General features: G+C 37.1%; 1 protein-coding gene across 5 annotated transcripts in view; it reads left to right on the forward strand.

The window, feature by feature from the left end:
- Positions 1-7,212, forward strand: part of ZFAT (zinc finger and AT-hook domain containing) — a 144,461-nt gene extending 137,249 nt beyond the window's left edge. For all 5 annotated transcript variants that reach the window (XM_067290126.1, XM_067290130.1, XM_067290127.1 and 2 more), the window contains one exon: positions 6,021-7,212. In XM_067290126.1, coding sequence (XP_067146227.1) covers positions 6,021-6,260 — 240 coding nt within the window. In that variant the 3' untranslated portion in view covers positions 6,261-7,212. The remainder of the gene's footprint in view (positions 1-6,020) is intronic.
- Positions 7,213-18,629: the final 11,417 nt, after the last annotated feature.

Genomic DNA, 18,629 nt, shown 5'->3' on the forward strand with positions numbered 1-18,629 from the left:
ACTTTACTTTCTGTGGACATGTCTCTTTGTGTCCTATTATAGATGTACCTTTGTACCTAAGGAAGGCTGAGGTTTTTTGTTTGTTTTGCTAGTGGAGTCTGTTTACGCTGTTACTTATATAGGTGGAGTATTTTCCTAGCTAACTTGCTGAATATAAAGGCAGGGTTGGAGGACCAGTAGTCAAGCCAGTATTACAGCCAAGGTTTGTGGTGTCTGCAGGTCTGCATTCAAAAACCATCAACTACAAACTAGCTTACTGTATAGTTATTTCTTTCAGTTAGCATATGTATCAAATAAAGACATAATTAATCTTGAAGAAGGAGTTTATTCCAAGTTAAACATTTGCTTGATTTAAATACTGAGTTCCTGTCAAGAAACATTTCCCTCAAGATGAAGACTCCTCGTGTCCTTTTTTTGCAGAGGGGAATCCCATATTCTTTCAACATGTTGTGTCTCTAAGTTATTCTCCAGGGAGAGGAGGTTCAAGGTGCATTTTCTTGGTTTCACAACGTGAGCATCCTTGGATGCTTGTTTTTTGAATCCCGCACTGTATTGCCCAGAACATCAAAAGAGTTGCTCCTTTTTGGTCTGTGTCCATCAGCTCTAGTTTTTGTTGGAACTGTTGCTCTTCCATTCCTAGAGTTTGTTAGCAGGAAATGAATTCTGTTAACAGGATCCTTTCTGTTAATTTGTTCAGCTGTCATTTATTTTGCTCAAATGCAAGATGTGTTACCTCTACCAAATCTCTATATAAACAAAAGTTAGAAATTGTGTAGGGTCCTTTGTTCAAATTTGAATTTTTCTTTTTGCCTCAAATTATTTTAGATTCCTCAATTTTGGGGGGATTCTTATTCTGTCTTTGCTCTAACAAAACCAAACCAACTCCAAAAAACCAGATAGCCCAACTAACCTATGCCCATGATCGTCTTCACCACCTCAACTCCCCAACTCCTTTTTTTCCCCCCTTAATTTCTAATTCTTCTGAACAATATATCTGGGTGAGTGCTACTCACAGAAATTCTTTTACCACCTTACTTGTAGCACATTAGCATGTAAAAGTTTTAATCACAAGTACAGGGCCACATATACTAAGTAGCAGTGATCTAGACAATCTTCTGTCCCAATGAAAGACCTTGCATCTATCCTCTTACATTTTCTTGTGGCTCTAGAGCCATCACTTCAAGCTCACTAGGTTTAAAGAAGATTGTGCCAGTCTTCCTGCAGAACTGTTCTTCCTCATCTGTCCATTTTCTATTTCAACCCCTAGGGGATATAACTCTTTTTCCTGTTATTCAAGCCTAAAAAGCTGGTGTTATCTTCAGGTGGGGTTCATGGGTCTTCCATTTAAGTGGTAGCTAAATACTGCTGACTTACTCTGCATGCTGATTTTAATATGGTCTTTTATTTCATCCACATAGCTAAAATGTTTGTCCAAGCTATCATTACTTTATGCTATGTTTACTCTGATATTCTTTCTTCTGACATTTACAGATGCTGTTTTGCCCCTTTTGTATTAATTCAGAACACAATTCAAAGATTGCTTGTCTGCCCCTCTTGACATCATGCTGTTTTCCAGCGTGTCCGCTTGACCTTCCTTTTTTGCCACATCAAACAAAAGCTTCTGGTTTTCACTTCAAGGCTTTTTACTCAGTTTTGACTTAGTATTCCATCTCTTATTAGTTGTGGAGATTTTGACTCCTACCTTTGCTCAGTCCATAAATATTTAATTGCTCATTACTTTTTCAAACAACTTGCTTAATGCCTTCTTCCATATTGTGCTTAGTTATGGGGATTTTTAATGAAGAGCAATTTGTACCTTGTTGTCTTCTCTCAATTACTCTTCAAAAATATAATGACAGCAATTATCTGTGGTGAGATTATTGGTTTATTGATACTGCAGCCTGTCTCATTTATATTGTACTCCCCCATCTCCTTTTTTCTGTATCTGCTGCTGTCTCTTGTTTTATATTGAAATTACAAAGTCTTTGCGGGCATGAAATATTTCATACATGTAGAATACCTGATACAATACACGTCCTGATCCAAAACACCACGCTAATGTTAACAGTTAAGAGAGCTAATCGGCTATGGAAATCACAGAGAAGACCGATCTTCCTGCTCTATCTGTACCTTGGAGAGTAGGGACAGCTGTATTACTGAAAAGCATGGTAACCTGCTTTCCAGCCTGGACTTGTAAATAATTTGCTCTGAAGAGAACCCACTGTTTCACTAACTAAGCGGTTCTTTAACATGAAAGAAAACAGTGGATTTTCATTGATTTCACTTTTTATTTTATTTCCTTTCATCTTTTTATTTTGCGGTCTCTTCAAGCTCCGGTAAAATCCTACCCTGGCAACAGCCGCTACCTTCAAAATGACAACTGTAGCAATGCACAGCAAAGAGTACACCTCTTACTGTGGTGCCCTACGATGTAAATAGGAGCATCTGCAACCTAGTGTAATTTTGACTTTCTGCAAAATCTGTGCGATTAACCTTTCTTCTTCGTGGTAAACTGAAAGCCAGCTTTCAATCTGAAATCACAGGAGAGATTCTGCAGCAGAATTGGGTCAAGCCCAGCAAGGCTGTTTTAAGTATACTCTGGACTTGAGATTCCTGCCAACTTCAAAGAAATTAAAGTTATTAATTATTTCTCAGAATGACCTCCTAGAATGAGAAAGCAGCTTTACTAATTTATTGTAAATATTTCCTTTTTTCCCCTTTCAGGGAATGGGAAGAAGTATATTTTTCCTTAATAGAGAGGATTCATTTCTCTCAGATTAAAAAAGACTTGCTTGGTCTTAGAGGAAGACACCTCTAAGAGGTACCCGTTTTTGTGTGTCACTTGCATGTGTTTTGACAGTCCTTGGCTATTTGCATTCAGAACAAATCATGAGGTTGTTAGGGAAGTTTTTCCCGCTGGCCTTCGTGAGAGACATGTTTAGCCCATAAAGAATCTCTCTGCAGGTATTGAGTTGGTTTAATACGCCAGCAGTGGAGAGCTTCAGATTCTCACTGCCACTCTTTAAACAAGGATAAGCAGCCAGATGCTTTTCAGCTGGCTCTCAAACGGAAAAGAGATCATGGATGCCTGTCTTGAAAAGACTGGAAATGCTAATAAAAGGAATTGAACGTAGCAACTTCATTCATTCTGATGGCAGCTGTCCCACTGTTTCATCAATTTGAGGGATGTAAATTAACGTTTTGAGATTGTTCCCTGTGGAACAATCTAATAGGAACCGAGCTGAAGCATGTAAACACTGAACTTATTTGAAATGTAAATATCCAGAATAATTTAATGTGGTGATTTGTCAAACTAAAAGGATTACAGATAGCTGTCCAAAAAAGATGCTAGAAGCTAGAAACACCAGGAGTGAGGGCATTAGTCTTCTTTACCCTGCATGACAAGGGTTATAAAACCACATCGATAAAGGCAGGTAGGGAGGTTAAATTAACTTTCTTTATTGGCCATTTTCATTTCAAGAGCGTATAAAACTGAATAAGTATTAGATTGCTGCTATTGAATTGGATGAGATTCTGGTTTCACTTCAGTTTTGTGTCAACTGTGCTTTATTTATCTTCTTTTATTCATTATTTATGTACACTCACAAAACTATGCTTAAAATTATTTATGCTTTCTGATTTAGAATGACTAAAGTGAAACTGTACAAGCTCGTATTCAGACTCTATTGTGCATTCTTGCAGCTCAGCAAATTTTTATCAAAATGTCGTTCTGGGGGGGGCTGAGGCCTGCTATCAGAAGATTTTGTATGCTGCACTAGCACAGGAGCAGTTACTGTGAATTACATAATTAAAAGGCCAAATTTCAGTCCTGCCTATTCATGTATTTGTTTGGAGATCTCTATTATCAAGGGTTTGTGGTTAGGTGCAGACTTGACAAGCTGTGAGATTTTGTTTGCCCTACGGTTTTAACTTCAGCTCCCTATCTGAGCGCCCTGATGACTGGACTTTTGCTTGCCTGTTGTGATTGCCGTTTGTGGATTCTGCGTGGAGCGCTCCGTCGTACAGCGAACGTGCCGCTGCGGCGATTAGCCTCAGCAAGGAGGAGGGCGCACTTGTGAAAGGGGAGTCCTGGGTCTGGATTCGCTAAATTCCTATCGCTTTCTGCAGAGCTTGGGTTTCTTTTTAAAAAGGAGGGAGGGCAGGGGCAGAAGCAAGTTAAGAAAGTCGTGTTTCTTTTCATGACTTGGCTCCTTGCTTTTTCAGTAGAGACCCAAGTTTTGCATTAATAAAGGATAATCTTTGGGATACCCATATTGTGACATGGGTTTTTGAGGGCGGTTGCAAATTTTATTGCGTCAAGACAGGCATCCAGCATTACCAATGTTTTGTAAAATGCTGAACTTGAACTTCAACAGGAGTTGCCTTTTTTTTTTTTTTTTAAGAACATTCAGATAGGCATTGTAAAAGAAAAGGAACATGGAAAGGCCTTCATGCCTATTGTGTAGTTTTATCCCTATAATCTGAAACCCATGTAACAAAGCCAGAGTCAGCCTCAGTAGGTGCAATTGTGCTGTTGCGTTAAGGTCGACAAAAATGGCAAGATTCTCTTTAGAAGTTAAATCTTTCACTAGATAAAATCCGCATGTATTTCCATCAATATATCACAAGCATGCTGACTCGGGGCCTCTAAATAATTGAACACCCAAACATACTTGTTATTGTTCAAGAAAAAGCTTTGTGTAGCCTCATGAATTGAGTGAAAGTGCAAAGTGATACAAAGTCCTAAGGGGTTGCATCTCTCTTAAATCTTCTTGACTGGACAGAAATTTTAAACACGGAATAAAAAAAGGTAAAGGAAAAGTCAGTGTCGAATGATGGGAAAGGTTGCATAAGAAAAACATCAAGTTAGAGCAATAAGAAAACAAATATATAGAACTCCTTTTTCTCCTTAGTATTCTCTAATCTAAGGAGTCAAACACATGCTTGGAAACTTCACTGTAGTTCTCGTCTATCCCCACTCCCCTCTTAAACAGCAGTAAGTACTATTAGCAACAGTACATCTTCATTATGTACACACTTCATTGTATTTGCACTTGTGGGTGGGTTGACATTTATGATCCAACAAATAAAACAGCCCTCTTTAATGAACACAGTGGTTTTGTAAAGAAATCATCTAACAAATGCCTTTGCATATATCTTGCATACAGAAAAATTGCTCTTCCATTCTCTCCTCAAAAATACATTATTGTATTGTTAATACCAGAGAGACTGCATTTCTTCCATGTGACTTACAGTTTTCCGATGTTTTGATATTGGCCGACAGTACTATGCATAGGAATTTGTATGGATCTGTAGAGGAATTAAGATTTGTTCTTGAATTCTCATATGTATTGAATTTTAATAATTCCCAGAGTCAGTTGAACTCTTTTAATTTTGATACCTAATTGTGTTGTTGTTTTTTTATTTTTGATGAGTAGTAATATGTTCATTAAAAATTGTCATTTTTTGATTGTTCCTGTCAGTATCCTTTCAATACTATAAAAACTGCTGCCTCACAAACAATGGGTCTTGGAGATATATTTCAGTAATACTTACAGTTCACAATTTTCTAATAAAAGTCCTTTGCTGTTTGCAATAAAATTTTTACTTTTAAGAACAATCTCTTGGCTCAGAAAAAACTGGTGACTGTAGTTGTTTTTGGGATGGTTTTGGATGGATTCTCAGTTATGCTAGAGGAATCGTTCGACTTCAGATTTATTTGGATAACGGTGGGTTTGAATGAATGACTGCTGAGTGATTACAGATGTCTCCAGAGCGGTACTCCTGGAACTTTGTAGCTGTCTGTGCATATAACTGAGATGCAGTGTATAACATTACAAAATACTGAAAGCAGTAACTCTTACTAGTCAAAAATGTTTACTATAAATTTACAGTGTATATCTGATGTTTTCTCTCAACAAATGATTTCAAATTTCTGTGCTGTATTTGCATTAATCATCACAATAGCCATTATTTATTTGAAGGGTGAAACTTCTATAACCTCTTCAATTTCTTCTTAGGTAAAAGAAGAGGAGCAGTCAGCCAACCACACTTTGATGATTCAAGAGACTCTGCAGCAAGCTTCAGTCGAGCTGTCTGAACAGCATCACCTGGTAGTCTCATCAGATGAAGTGGAGGGAATTGAGACAGTGACTGTCTACACGCAGGGAGGAGAGGCTTCAGAATTTATAGTTTATGTACAGGAAGCTGTGCAGCCTGTGGAAGAACAAACTGTGGAACAATCTGTCCAGGAGCTCTAGGGAACAGTATTCAAAGGGGATGGTTACTTGATTTGTCAAAGCCAAAACTTCTATTTCTTTTCACAACACAGCCAAAAGGAAACATGCTGCCAGATTTTCAATTAATTTGTGAAGCTAAACCTTGTTACTGGATAGCTATCTGGCTGGTTGGATTGTATGAGTAACTTAGGCGTATTATATACACAACCTCCTCAGACTTTTTTTTTTTTTTTTTTTTTTTTCGGAAAAATGTTCCTATTTTGAGGAAAAAGTATTCTTCCTCTTTTAAGAAGACCTCTCACTTGCTTCATATGAATCCTGAAAAATGTTGTTGGTCACTTCAAAACCATGTTATCCTTCCAATAATGAAACATCTATAAAGGTCAGCCAGCATGTCTAGAGAAGACAGTACATCCCATCTTATAAACACTTAATATATTCTTGACTTCACTGGAAACAGGGTTTTTTGTAAAATTATCACAACTTCTTATTTCTGAATATATGCTTAGAATGTGTTTGCAGAGCTGTGGATCTAACCCAAATATGTAAGGCTCAAAACTTTAATTAGAAATATACCACAGATGGACTCTAGTTTGTACTTCTGAGTTGATCCTTTGATTTGGGGAGATATTTAAAGCCATATATGATAATTCTGGGTACTAGTAGGTTGGTTATTATTTAGATAATTGAATAATGCCGACTCTCTGAATCCCACTAAATCAGTATCTGTCCACTACCATACAATGAAACCAAATCTATTTCTCAACTCATTGAAATATTCTTTTGTTTTTAAGAAAAAAATATATTCAAATAATTTGTAAATGCTATAAAATATGTATGTTAATATGTTTTAAAAAGGCAAGTTTGTAAATATATGACTGTGTGAAAGAACTTGTACAAAAAAATTAAGTAAATATTGACAAGAGTTTAGATATTCTTAATTATGCATGTATATAGTTCCAAGTTTTTCTTCCTGGATCTTAAATTGTTTCTGATTTAATATTTTTAAATTTAAGCTATAAAAGTTATTAATTGATAACAAAATTGTCACGCCTCTTTTTAATGCACTAATGTCGGCTTCCTTTTCACAGTTCAGTGAAGTACTGCTTTGCATTTTTCAGTCTGAGAAATGGTTCCTCCAGGTAGTAATCTCTAGTCAAAGAAGTGGCGTAGTGAAGTCAAGGAGGACCTTATGTGACTGGAACTTATTTATGGGCATTCTGAGCGGAAAAATGGAACAAAGCTTTTGAATGAGCAAATGTATCGTAGTGAGCTGGTTACCTACCTCTTGTAAATCTGCGGGTTTTTATCAATGTTACAATTGCAGAAGTGCAAATATTTAGTGGTTGTTTCTCCCTTAGCTGTGGTGATAAGGAATTTACCTTTGTTAATGGAAAAGAAATGAACAAATATTTTAAAAGCTAAGCAGAATGAAAATCATTCAGCTTTGATGTAGCTGTGTTTCCTCTGGTTTAATCTTGCAAATGCACAGAAATCCCAGTGTCATTAGGTTTATAGAAATGAAACCTTTTTTGGCTTTTATTGTTACTGGCTGAATGTGGTCACAAATTTGAATGTTGATTTCTTACATATATATAGTGAAACCGACTAGAACTAGCCATAATGGTTTTTAATAACAATTTTACATGATAGAAACTGATGCACCAAATATACCAACTGGGTTAATCTACAAAAGTAACTTATTTTGTAATTACTGATTAAAATTCAGTGCTGATTTGCAAAAAAAAAAGCTCTTTCCATTAGCTAAAAGAGAAGAAAAAACAGTTGCAAAGAACTTTTTTTTTTTAATTATTTGAAATATTCATGGTCCATTTTCATTTATGAACCACATTTGGATGAACATCATGTTTGTGTGTGGTTACAGATATGTTATTAACAAAACCTTTTTGAATCAATTGAGCAGTGTATTGTATTATTATCTGATGGGGAGGAGAGGTGGGAAAAGTATTATGTCATGTATCACATACAAATTCTTAAGTCGGTTAAGTCGGTTTCCTCCAGATAGACTCAGTACTTCTGATGGAGTACATCTGATGGATATATTTGGAGGTGTGTATTTGGAGGAAGGTTTGGGGTTTTATTTTGTTTATTTTAATTCCAGTATATCACAGCAGTGCCTGCATAATGTAACTTAAGGCTTGACTTGCTTTTTGTTGGAAAGCCCTAGAAGTGTTGCACTTTCTTCTAATTTGAAGAAGGAATTTTCAGTTCATTCTTCTAATTTTTTGAATTCTTCTATAGAGAAATTAAGGAGTCAATATGTGCAAATTATATCATGGGTTTTCCTGTTCTAAATCAAAAACGTTGGTGTGAATTTGCTATTATCCTTTCTATTTTAGAAATATTTTTCAATTCAAGTGATTTCTTAAGTTTCATTTTTCTTTTTAGATGCCTCTCAGCCCAACTTGATTTAGAAATGCAGTGGTTGGAGACACATGAGGTGCAAGTCAGGAAAGATTTTGAGCTGTGTTGACTACTGCATACTGGTTTCTTACCTCCATAATTATTATGTTTTCTTCTTTCTAGAAAACACAACATGACAGTAATGCTGTGAGGAGATAAGCGCTTTCTCTTAAATGTAAGCCATTGTACTTTATCAAGTGAATGTCCAAAGATTTTTATTAGAAACAGGTTACAGAAGGGACAAAAGCAAGGAGAGCTTTGTTTATATCAAGTGCTCGTTTTGAGAGGCTGCCGCTGTTCCAGTTATCTTTTGTCTGGATTTGGAACCACCAAAAAGGTAAGAATAAAATCTTTTGCTTGATAAACTCTGCTTCTGTTACCACCTTAACAACACAGATGGTTGTCAATGTAGACTCAACTCCTTTTATCCAATTACTCTTTTCTGAGGGGTTAGATGACCTTTTCAGTTCAGGCAGGACAGCTCCTGCTTCTGAAGATGATACCTTCTCCCCACATACTAGTTATTTTTATTAGCATTTACTGCACAATACTGTTTTCCAGTTTTCCTCTTTCTCTGATACCGGAGGAGTTGTCTAGCCGTAGGCTGACATCTGGAAAACATTGTTCTTGAAGAGCTTATGCATGCGTTTTTGGGGTAATCAGTGGGCTAACTGATTTGAAAGGCCGAAAACGCATCAAAGGTTTCTGGTAATGTGCTGAGTACAGAGGTGAGACAGGTCTTTAGAATCATGCAGAGATTTAAACAAAAGGAAGCTCTAAATGATCTTATTGACAACAGAGTTGTATTTAATGAATGGTAAGTACATGATGCTTGAACCTGACATCTTTTGGTCTCCAGGAAATTAACAGACACGCTAATTCTGGAAGGACCTTATGCTGTGGAACAGAATAAGCTTGTGTGCATAAAGGGGCAAATTTGAACCTCACAGGACAAAAGCCACTGGAGAGGATTTGGGGCATGGAGGTTGCACAATTTCTTCCATCCCTTTCTAATTTATTATTTCAGCAGAAGGTAGTTTTTCCTTTCCAAGTAGAAAAGAAGGTGGGATCTGTCTGTCTTCCTGATGTGGTTTGGTTTCTATAGCAATTTGTGTTGTCTGTCTGTCTGGATCCCAGCACCATTTCTTCATCCTAGTGGTTTTTAACCAACAAATGTAGCATCTTAAGTCATAGGAAGCTGGACTAGCAGGGACTTTGTCCTGGATCTGTATTACTTATCTGGAAAGTACATGGAAAAAAAGGAGAGAAGGGATATGTACTTCTGCTTTGCTGCTTTTTCCTCAAATTTTGGCTTGTGTGAAATCACAGCTTGGGCAATGTGTGCAACAGGGATGATAGTGTTAGACCAATTTTCTTACTATAAAAAAAGAATTACATCCCTTGAGTATATATGCTTGAAATAAATGCTTTTGATGGCATGTTTTTAAACAGGATTACAGAAGTGACATTGCTTGCAAGTTTGAGATTTTAAAAATCTTTTAATAAATTTCTTTTAAGGAGTCTTCTAAATTACAAAGTTCTGAGTCCACATACAGCATCTTAGCCCTTCCCTATATGGGACTTAATCCATTCAGTCTTACTAGAGAAAAATACTAATGCTTTCACCTTCCCATAAATTAGCTCGCAAGATGGACATGTACTTTAAAAAAAAAAAAAAGTGAATCTCAAGAATGAGCAAGTACCTTTAGCACAGTAGAGAAAGTGGCAACAAATAATATTGCAAGATATTCAGATCTCCAAAGAAATGTTCTGAGGTCCTAGTGGGCAAAGAATTTGACATATGAGTGAACCTCCTGGAGGTGTGTTCAGCTGCAAAATAAGGACTTGATTTTTGGCGTCACCTCCTTGTGCCTTCTTGGCAGCTCTAAATTGTTGAAACTTCAATGAGATCAATGGAGATATGCAAATTCACCAAGTGAGGAAGATTTAAGTATATGGCACTTCTGAAAATCAAACTCTTGGAATAAAAGAGTACTTACTGAATAGTCAAGACTGAAAATTTTAGGAGATCTTCCTTTTTTTTTTTTTTTTTTTTTTAAAGTTGGACCTGATCTTAAACGGCAGTAGGAGGAGAACTGTCAACCAATCTTGTGCCTTAAAAGACTACAAGTATGTCTTTCAAGACAAGTCTCGTCTTTCCTTTTCTTGCTTAAGTGGGGAATTGTATTTCTGTAAGAACAACAAAGCCAGGCCTGACTGTGCAGCTAATATTTAAATTGAAAAAAGTATCAATTTTCATTCTGTAATCTTTTGAGCTGAAAATAATGTTGATTGTTATTGCAGTATATATAGCAGAGTTGAATGAAATAGTGCTGAAACTCATAGTATATGAGATTGGTTTAGTTTTTTGTGCATTTGTTTTCTTTTCTTTTTTACACTAATTACAGTTCCTGCCTTTTTGTAGGTGTATTTGAGCTATATCTGAAAGTTTAAACAGAGAAGGACATGAACTCACTTGGATACTACATCATTAACAAACACATACTTTCTTGCAGTAATGCTAATTATGTATTCGTTGCTCATAACATGATAAACTGCAGATTTTTTTTTTCCTTTTATAATCTGATCACAGTGAGGTTACTGAGTTACACTCTACATGTCTTGACAGCTTCTCAATTTGCATTTCCAGCTTTCCCATCATTAGGAGACATCATTTCCATCAATAGCAGCACGGCTGCATTGTCTTTCTTTTTTTTCTTCTTCTTTTTTTTCTTTTTTCCTTGAAATGAGGACAGCTTTTCATCTTAGAAGACTTTCATGTTTACTCAGTGGCAGAGATGCATATTGGCACATCCTGAGAAGATCAAACTTGATGTTATGACATAAATATGTAGGGTCATATTCACCCCTGGCATAATTCCACAAAGTCCAAGTAATCAGTTAAATGATCTTTCATGTGTCCCTGTTCTCAACTGACTGTATTGGGCTTTAGTGATTAAAAGCAACACCATGTATTTTAAAGGACAGTGCAAATTGCAGAGCCATTGTTGTATATTCCTAACAAGAAATTTTGTTTGAGAGGTCCATTGTGTTCTCCACAATCAATATCTGCAAGGTCATTGAGGTAGCAAAAAGAAAGCATCACGTGCTTCTCTCTTGCTAACTACTAATGGATAAAAATGTTCTGCTTATATGTAAACATATTTCTCTTCAGTCCTGTATGAAGCAGATCCCAGTGCAAACTCGCCATCCCAGAATGAGTTTCTCAGAAAGAGGTGCCAACAACAGACCTGATCACCTTTTCTCTAGATTAGCCAGCCAAAGGTTTTAGAATATGGAACATGTTGATGCTTATGAGAGTGATTTGCCTTATTGATAAAATTCCATGAACTACTGATACATATTTGTCAAGGCTGTACAGATCCAGTCCTCAGTTACACTGGAGCAAGAAGTTCAACAGGATGATAGGAGTACTAGAAAGACATCACTGCTGCTGCCACATCAACTGGTCAACAAGTAGCTCCAGCTAGACAGTATATTCCAGCTCGGATAGCATTATGTTCAGGAAGAGCCTTTAACTGACGAGTTAAAGAGTTGCTTGCTTATGTCAGTGCAGCTACCTATTTTCTTCTCTCCCAGCTATATCTAAATGAAATGTAAAGTGCCTAATAAAAATCCTAAACAAATATGTAAGCCCTTTGGATGAGGAGAAGGGTTGGAGACGGTTATCCTACTTAAAAATCTCCCTCTTATATGCACTCATAACAGAAGCAAACCAATGTGAGATATCTTTATCTCACCTTACTCCACAGTCTGAAATGCTAAGGAGCTCAATGCAGATGAGCCTGAATGTGCTGCATGGGCACAGTTTTTATGTTTGTTCTGTCCTGTCTGTTGCTAATTAGTTCTGTCTCCAGTATATGGCTTTGTAGATCAAGTTTGTGAAATCCCACACAAACTTGCAAGCTCATGGATCGCAGCTCTATTATATTGTGTAACTAGAGCTGTAGGTGTATACTTAGTAGGGCCTGATGAAACTGGATTAGCCTTGCAGTGTCAGTCTGATTGGTAGTGTTATTTTATTTTATTTTATTTTATTTTTTAACTCTGGTGATTTTTCGCTAAATTCAGATTGTTCCATGTCAGCCCACAACTTTAGCTATTATCCATATTGTGACTCCTCAGCAATCAAGAGAGGAAGCAAGTAAGAGCTAAAGATTACTGAAAATCTTCTTTGAACTTTTTTCCCCCCCTCTCTCTCAAATTGGGTTAACATAAGTTGCCCAGGTGATGATGCCAAGTGCCCATGTCTACAGTGCTCAGAAGTATTTGAAAGATTCAGCCAGAGGAGGAATGGGAAAGGCTTAGTGTGATTAAAAAAAACTTGGAATGATTAGTTGTTGTTGAGCAAAAGAAGTATTAGGCCAAATACCAGGATTAATTTCCTATTGGGAAGAATTATTAGATTGTAAAATAGTACTTAAAATAGTACAAGCTCCTCTGCTTGAGTTATTTTATTATTGCACCGAGTAAAATATAAGGCCTTCAGACTTATCCTGGTGGGAAGATTAGGGCAGCTGACCTCAAAGATTTCTCTTAGCCCTCAGTTTTCTTTGCGTTTAATAACAATAAAGGAGAAGAAGAATGACATGACACCTGTTTAGTATTCAGGGCCACACCTAACAAGGATCCTTTTCAGACCTTACTCCTTTAAGACATTGACGGAATCTTAAATAAGAGCAAGATTGTCACTTATATATTCTTACTCTTATGTCACTTATTCTTCATGAAAAGTCCAGTGCAGGACTTGAAGTGAATAGTGGTTGCCAGTGAAGTCTAAATGCAGAAAATGCACAGCTCTGACAGTGCTATAAATGACCTTTTTATTCTCTATGAAAAATATTTTTTTACAGCCTTGTTTGCTAAATGTGGATGGAGAGGGAAATTGCATTCAAAACATTACCCAGAGGTCTGTCTGACTTCTTGAAATGCTGTAAATTTTTCTGAAAAGCTGGAAATAACTTTATGAGCCTAGGTAAATTCAGAAGGACTTAAAGGTCTTTGGTGTTTTGGAAAGAAATCAAACTATTAATGGAATTTATAGAGCAAGCTTTTTTGTGTTTTTTTTTTCTTCAGTTCAAAGAATATTATCTTCTGGAGAATAAGGGGTCATTTCGTGTCCTACCCCTAAATGAAATACACTAAGTATATTTTACAGGCACACATAAGATGTATAAAAACTAGACTGTAGGAGCTACCTCATTCATAATGTTATTTATGGGCTAGCAATAGAATAAAGGACAAAATATCACAGTGGATTACAGAACTAGTCAACATCTTTAAATTTTTTTATGGAAATAGTCTCCTTTTTTGATTAGCCTTCATAGCATTTATTTTGCCTGTAGCATTTGGAGTGAAAATACTTCCTGGTAGCTCAAAGCTGGACAGACTTGGGGCATTCAAAATTGAGTACAGACCTTTTTGGTGCTAGATAACCTGTTCAAATCCATCTTCAATTAGTTGTAGTCAAATATTTTCATCATCTAATGGTAATTGAGTAAGTTAGAGAGTTTGAATCCAGGGTACAGAAGAAGAGGTCCACCTCAATAAATCACCACATACTTGGGAATGAAGGACCATGTCAGTTTTTGCTGAAACAACAATACTTGAAACAGCCACATAAGTCATCTTTAGAGTATTTGAAAAACATATTAGTAGATCAGTGGGAAAGTTTCTGTTGCTATTGTGATGCTAGTTTCTGTGATATAGCTGCTTTTCTCTGAACGTATGATTTACAACTTTGGTGATGACACAAGTAGCAGATAGTTGGCTTTTAAGATTATTTTGTTTGAAAGATAATATCCAGTGCAGAGATGTCTTGTGTTTAGCGCAACCAGTCTAAGCTGCCAGAATTGGAATTTATATATATATATATTTTAAAGAACAGCTTGCTAATAAAAGCACACTTCAGCAGTGAGACCGGAGTCGGAAAGGGAAGTAAATAATCCTAAGGGAATTGTAAGAACTTCAGACTGGAAAAAGAATGGGAGGATGACAAATTAAACTTTTTTTTATGAACATGTCAGTTTTCATCATGTAACAAGCTCAGGACTTGTAATACAAACATGATTTTCAAGAAAAAAAAATCATTTTTGATTTCACCTTTTGGCTTGTGTTGTTTCATCACAGCAGGTGCTTATTCATGGCTTGACAGAAGTAAGAGACATGACTGATGCTCAAGAATACCAGTAAATTATAATTCTCTTACTGAAAAAAGCCTGTATGATTTATCCCCTGTTTTTAACTCTGGGTTTTTCTGTGCATAACTCTTACCCCTTGATCAAAGGTCAATCAGTTTATCCAGTAAAAATAGCCATCCTCCCCTTGCCACAAAGTTAGTCTAGACAGTGAAGCTCTATTTAAAAAATTGCTTTTACCTATTGCAGTTACATTTCAAACCTTTAAACAACGAATTGCACGTAAGGCGCTGTCTGTTTAAGGTGTAGTCCCTCTAGTGCGGAGCTGCTTTCCTTTTCTGCGTGGCTCATTCCAGTATATGAGGGTGCTGAACTCCAGGGCACTACCACAGTGCAAGAAATTATTAGTGAAAAACATACTTGTAAGTTCTGCTGGCATAACTGTACTGCTTAGAGAAGTGGTAAAACAGCTGGGGGACAGTAACATTTGAAAGTCCCAAAGTGATTTACTGAAGTGCTAGACAAATGTCCGCTTTTGAACATAGCTGTGCTTGCTGAAGACAGCGTGGTCCTCCGGTGCCGCCGTCTACTGTTAGCTAGAGGTTACCCAACAGCTTTGCCAGCAGAAAAGCTCAGGAGAGAGCTTTTTAATCTGCTCCGAGTAAATTGGAGCAGTAGCTTAACCCGATTCACTTCCCTTGGAGCAAACCAGAGGGCTTCACTTGAGCCCTCTGCTCCCAGTGCTGTTGGGCAACCTGAAGGAAGTGGGTGATCGTGAGCGTCTGGGGACTTCGCTGTTAGCAACCAGTGTGGCTAGCTGTGGGAAAGGATGCGATGTTGTCAGAATAAAACTGCTTACACAGGTATAGCTAAGGCTGAGAATATCAGTGTAAGATCTTTTAGAGTTTGATATTACTAAACAGATTTCTTATCAAGTAGAAGTTCTTTTCTCACTTGCCTCTGTAGAATAATTCTCCTGGCAAAAGGTCTTTGCTGACATAATAGCATCTACATTAGAAATATGGCCCATATAGCTCTCTCTTTTAAGGTGTGATTTAAAAAACGTGGACTAAGCTGTAGATGATATTCTTAGTGCTTTAATTTGTGTAGATCAGAACAGGAAAAAAAAAAATCACTAGGTGATGTAAATTTAAATCTGTATGTACTTTAGCAGAAAATAAGTAACAGAGGAACTGCCACAGTGATTGTGTTATGCTTTTTACTGTTTGGTTTAATATTTTATTGAATCATACTTTAGTTTTCCTGAAGCTGTAGCAGAACTTCCAGCTTTCCATACAATAACACTTGGCTGCGCTTAGCTATATTTAACTACAAGGCCTCTCCAGAGCCTTATCTGAAGTGAAGAAGACAAGGGAATCAGGCAATATTGTTTGACTTCTGTCTAAAGATGCCAGATGTTACTTTTGAGTAAACTCAACATTTATTTAGCTATACTTAAAACAGGCACTCAGGGTGAAATATATCCAAGATACTGTACATTTAGCCAGAGGCACTATGTGCAAATTTTACCTTGCTTGTTTTGTTTTTTAAACATCACCTTAAAAACTGATCATTACAGCAAGAAACAGAATTTAACACAAGATCTAGCAATAACTGATAAAAGGAAATATTAATATATCATGTATTCTGTAGATAACATAGGTGAGTTCTCCTATTTATTTTATTATTTGTATTAGAGCAGAATTTAGAGTCACCAGTTGATCTTGTGGTAGGTACTGGCAAATCACACTGAACATCCTTGCCCCAAAGATCTTACTCTTTAGGTAGGCATGGCTGATAAGAGTTTTTAAATGTAGTTTTCCGTATCTGTAAATGGAGAATTAGAGTAGAGGAAATCTAAATTGCTGGCCTAAAGCTGTAAATCTTTGGCAGAGCCAAGAGAAGTCATATATTCTTGTGTTGTCTTTCCTCTTGATAAACAAAACACAGGCAAGTTGCAGGAGAACTTTCAGGTGGATGTGGGCAAGCCTGTGTGGAACCCTTACTGAAAGAAAGCTTTTTTCCTTACTGAAAGGAATCTTACTGATGTACATCTGAATTATTTCTTTGCACAGTGCTTACAGTGTCTTTGTACAATGCAGAATGGAGATGGTGCAATACATAGCTGTTTAGGTCTGTAATTCTGCACAGGTGAGAGCCTGGTGGAGCCTTTTAAATTCTGGTGGCTGATACTTCCTTTGCAGGGGGAGTTGAAGCACAACAAGGAAAGATCCTGGCTGAATGACAGCAGCATGCTTTCGGTTAAGTTATGCTATTTTGCAAACAGCTGCATTTTGGGGTATTATTCTTAGCATGGGGACCTACATGGGACTAGCTTTGAACATCCAGAGATACATGAGATGACTGTATTTTGTCAGATAGCTGTTGTCTAGCCTCTAGTGGTGGATGACAAGGTAGGAGTATAACACCAAGGCAAGCAGATGGAGTTGCAGGCTGTAAACATAGCTTCCAAAATGACATGTTGGGGGGATACTCATTAAAAGCCCAAGTTTGTAGTGTTACAAGAGAGAAGTACGTCTGTTTTGATTTAACAACAGTAATGTGTTTAGTAGCAAAATTTGGTGTTTATACGGTTCAGTATGTAACCTGGCAGGACTTCTTTCCTCTTCCCCATCCTTCAAGGCAATGAAAGTTATTTCTGTCTTAAGCTACAAACTTTGGGTTTACATTCTTCTTTCTTTTCACAGCCTAGTTCACTAGCTGTTAGCTTCTGTACTTTAAGTTGTTTCACAAAGACTTGAGGGTGTTGAATGCTGCGAGGCATCAATAAGGTTTCTACACTAGATGTCAGGATGTCCTACATCACAGCTTCGCATAAAGCCAGATTGTAGTGTAATTGCATATTCCCCAGTTGAGCCAAGATCCATCCAAATTGGATATTCATGCTTATTCCCTGTGTTATATATTCAAAAGAATATACTTGCCACTTTTTGCTATGCTTTCAGATCTCTTGATGCTCATTTGTTGTACTGAATGCTTAGGTTGGTCCATTTTTTCAACCATTGTTCAAGACAGTTTGCTTTATCCAGAAACTCAGAAATTTAAAAAGACACTTTATGTTAAAGAATTTTACTTGTTCTGAGACGATAGATACTGCTTATAAAACAGAAGGCACTAAGACTTGGATACTGTATGATTTACTGCAACCTCAAACCGTTTCACTGATGCTGATACCACAAGGGTGTATGAAACTGTTTAAATCACCCTCCTGGTGATTTAAGAGGACCAGTTAAAAACCTGATTTAGAAACTAATAATTGAGCCTATGTGAGCTGGCAATTATAAATGCAGTAATTTTATGTGCTAGGAGTATGTATCATGAAAATGAGAACCAATGGGATTGTATTACTTCTCAGGAGGTTTTGCAGGTTGAGAGGAGCAGCTATGGTGGTTAAAAACAACGTTAGCTATGAATTTCTGGAGATTATAAAGCAGCATCATACAAACAACAGAACTATTTCTCCAGTGCCAGTGAGCTTGGGAGTTTATCACCAGTAAGTCATCGTGCAGTTCCTTGGTGGAATGAGGTGGGAGCTGGGTAGTAGTTGTTGCACCCCTGACACATAGGATGGCTGGAGGTCCCCTGCAATAGCAGGAATACAAGATGAAGCTGCTGTGAAAATAGATGCAGAACAGATGCTCAGGACTTGCTGGAGAGCTGTGCTGCTGGTTTCTCAGTGTCCAAAGGTCAAGTCTTATTTGCATAAAATAGAGCATTGCAACAGCTCTCAATGCCGGTAATGGCCCACGAAGAGCCCAGAGTGCTGTGCTGTGTTTCGAACCAACTG

Source organism: Apteryx mantelli, chromosome 2, assembly GCF_036417845.1.
Source record: "Apteryx mantelli isolate bAptMan1 chromosome 2, bAptMan1.hap1, whole genome shotgun sequence".
In the NCBI taxonomy this organism is placed as follows: Eukaryota; Metazoa; Chordata; class Aves; order Apterygiformes; family Apterygidae; genus Apteryx; species Apteryx mantelli.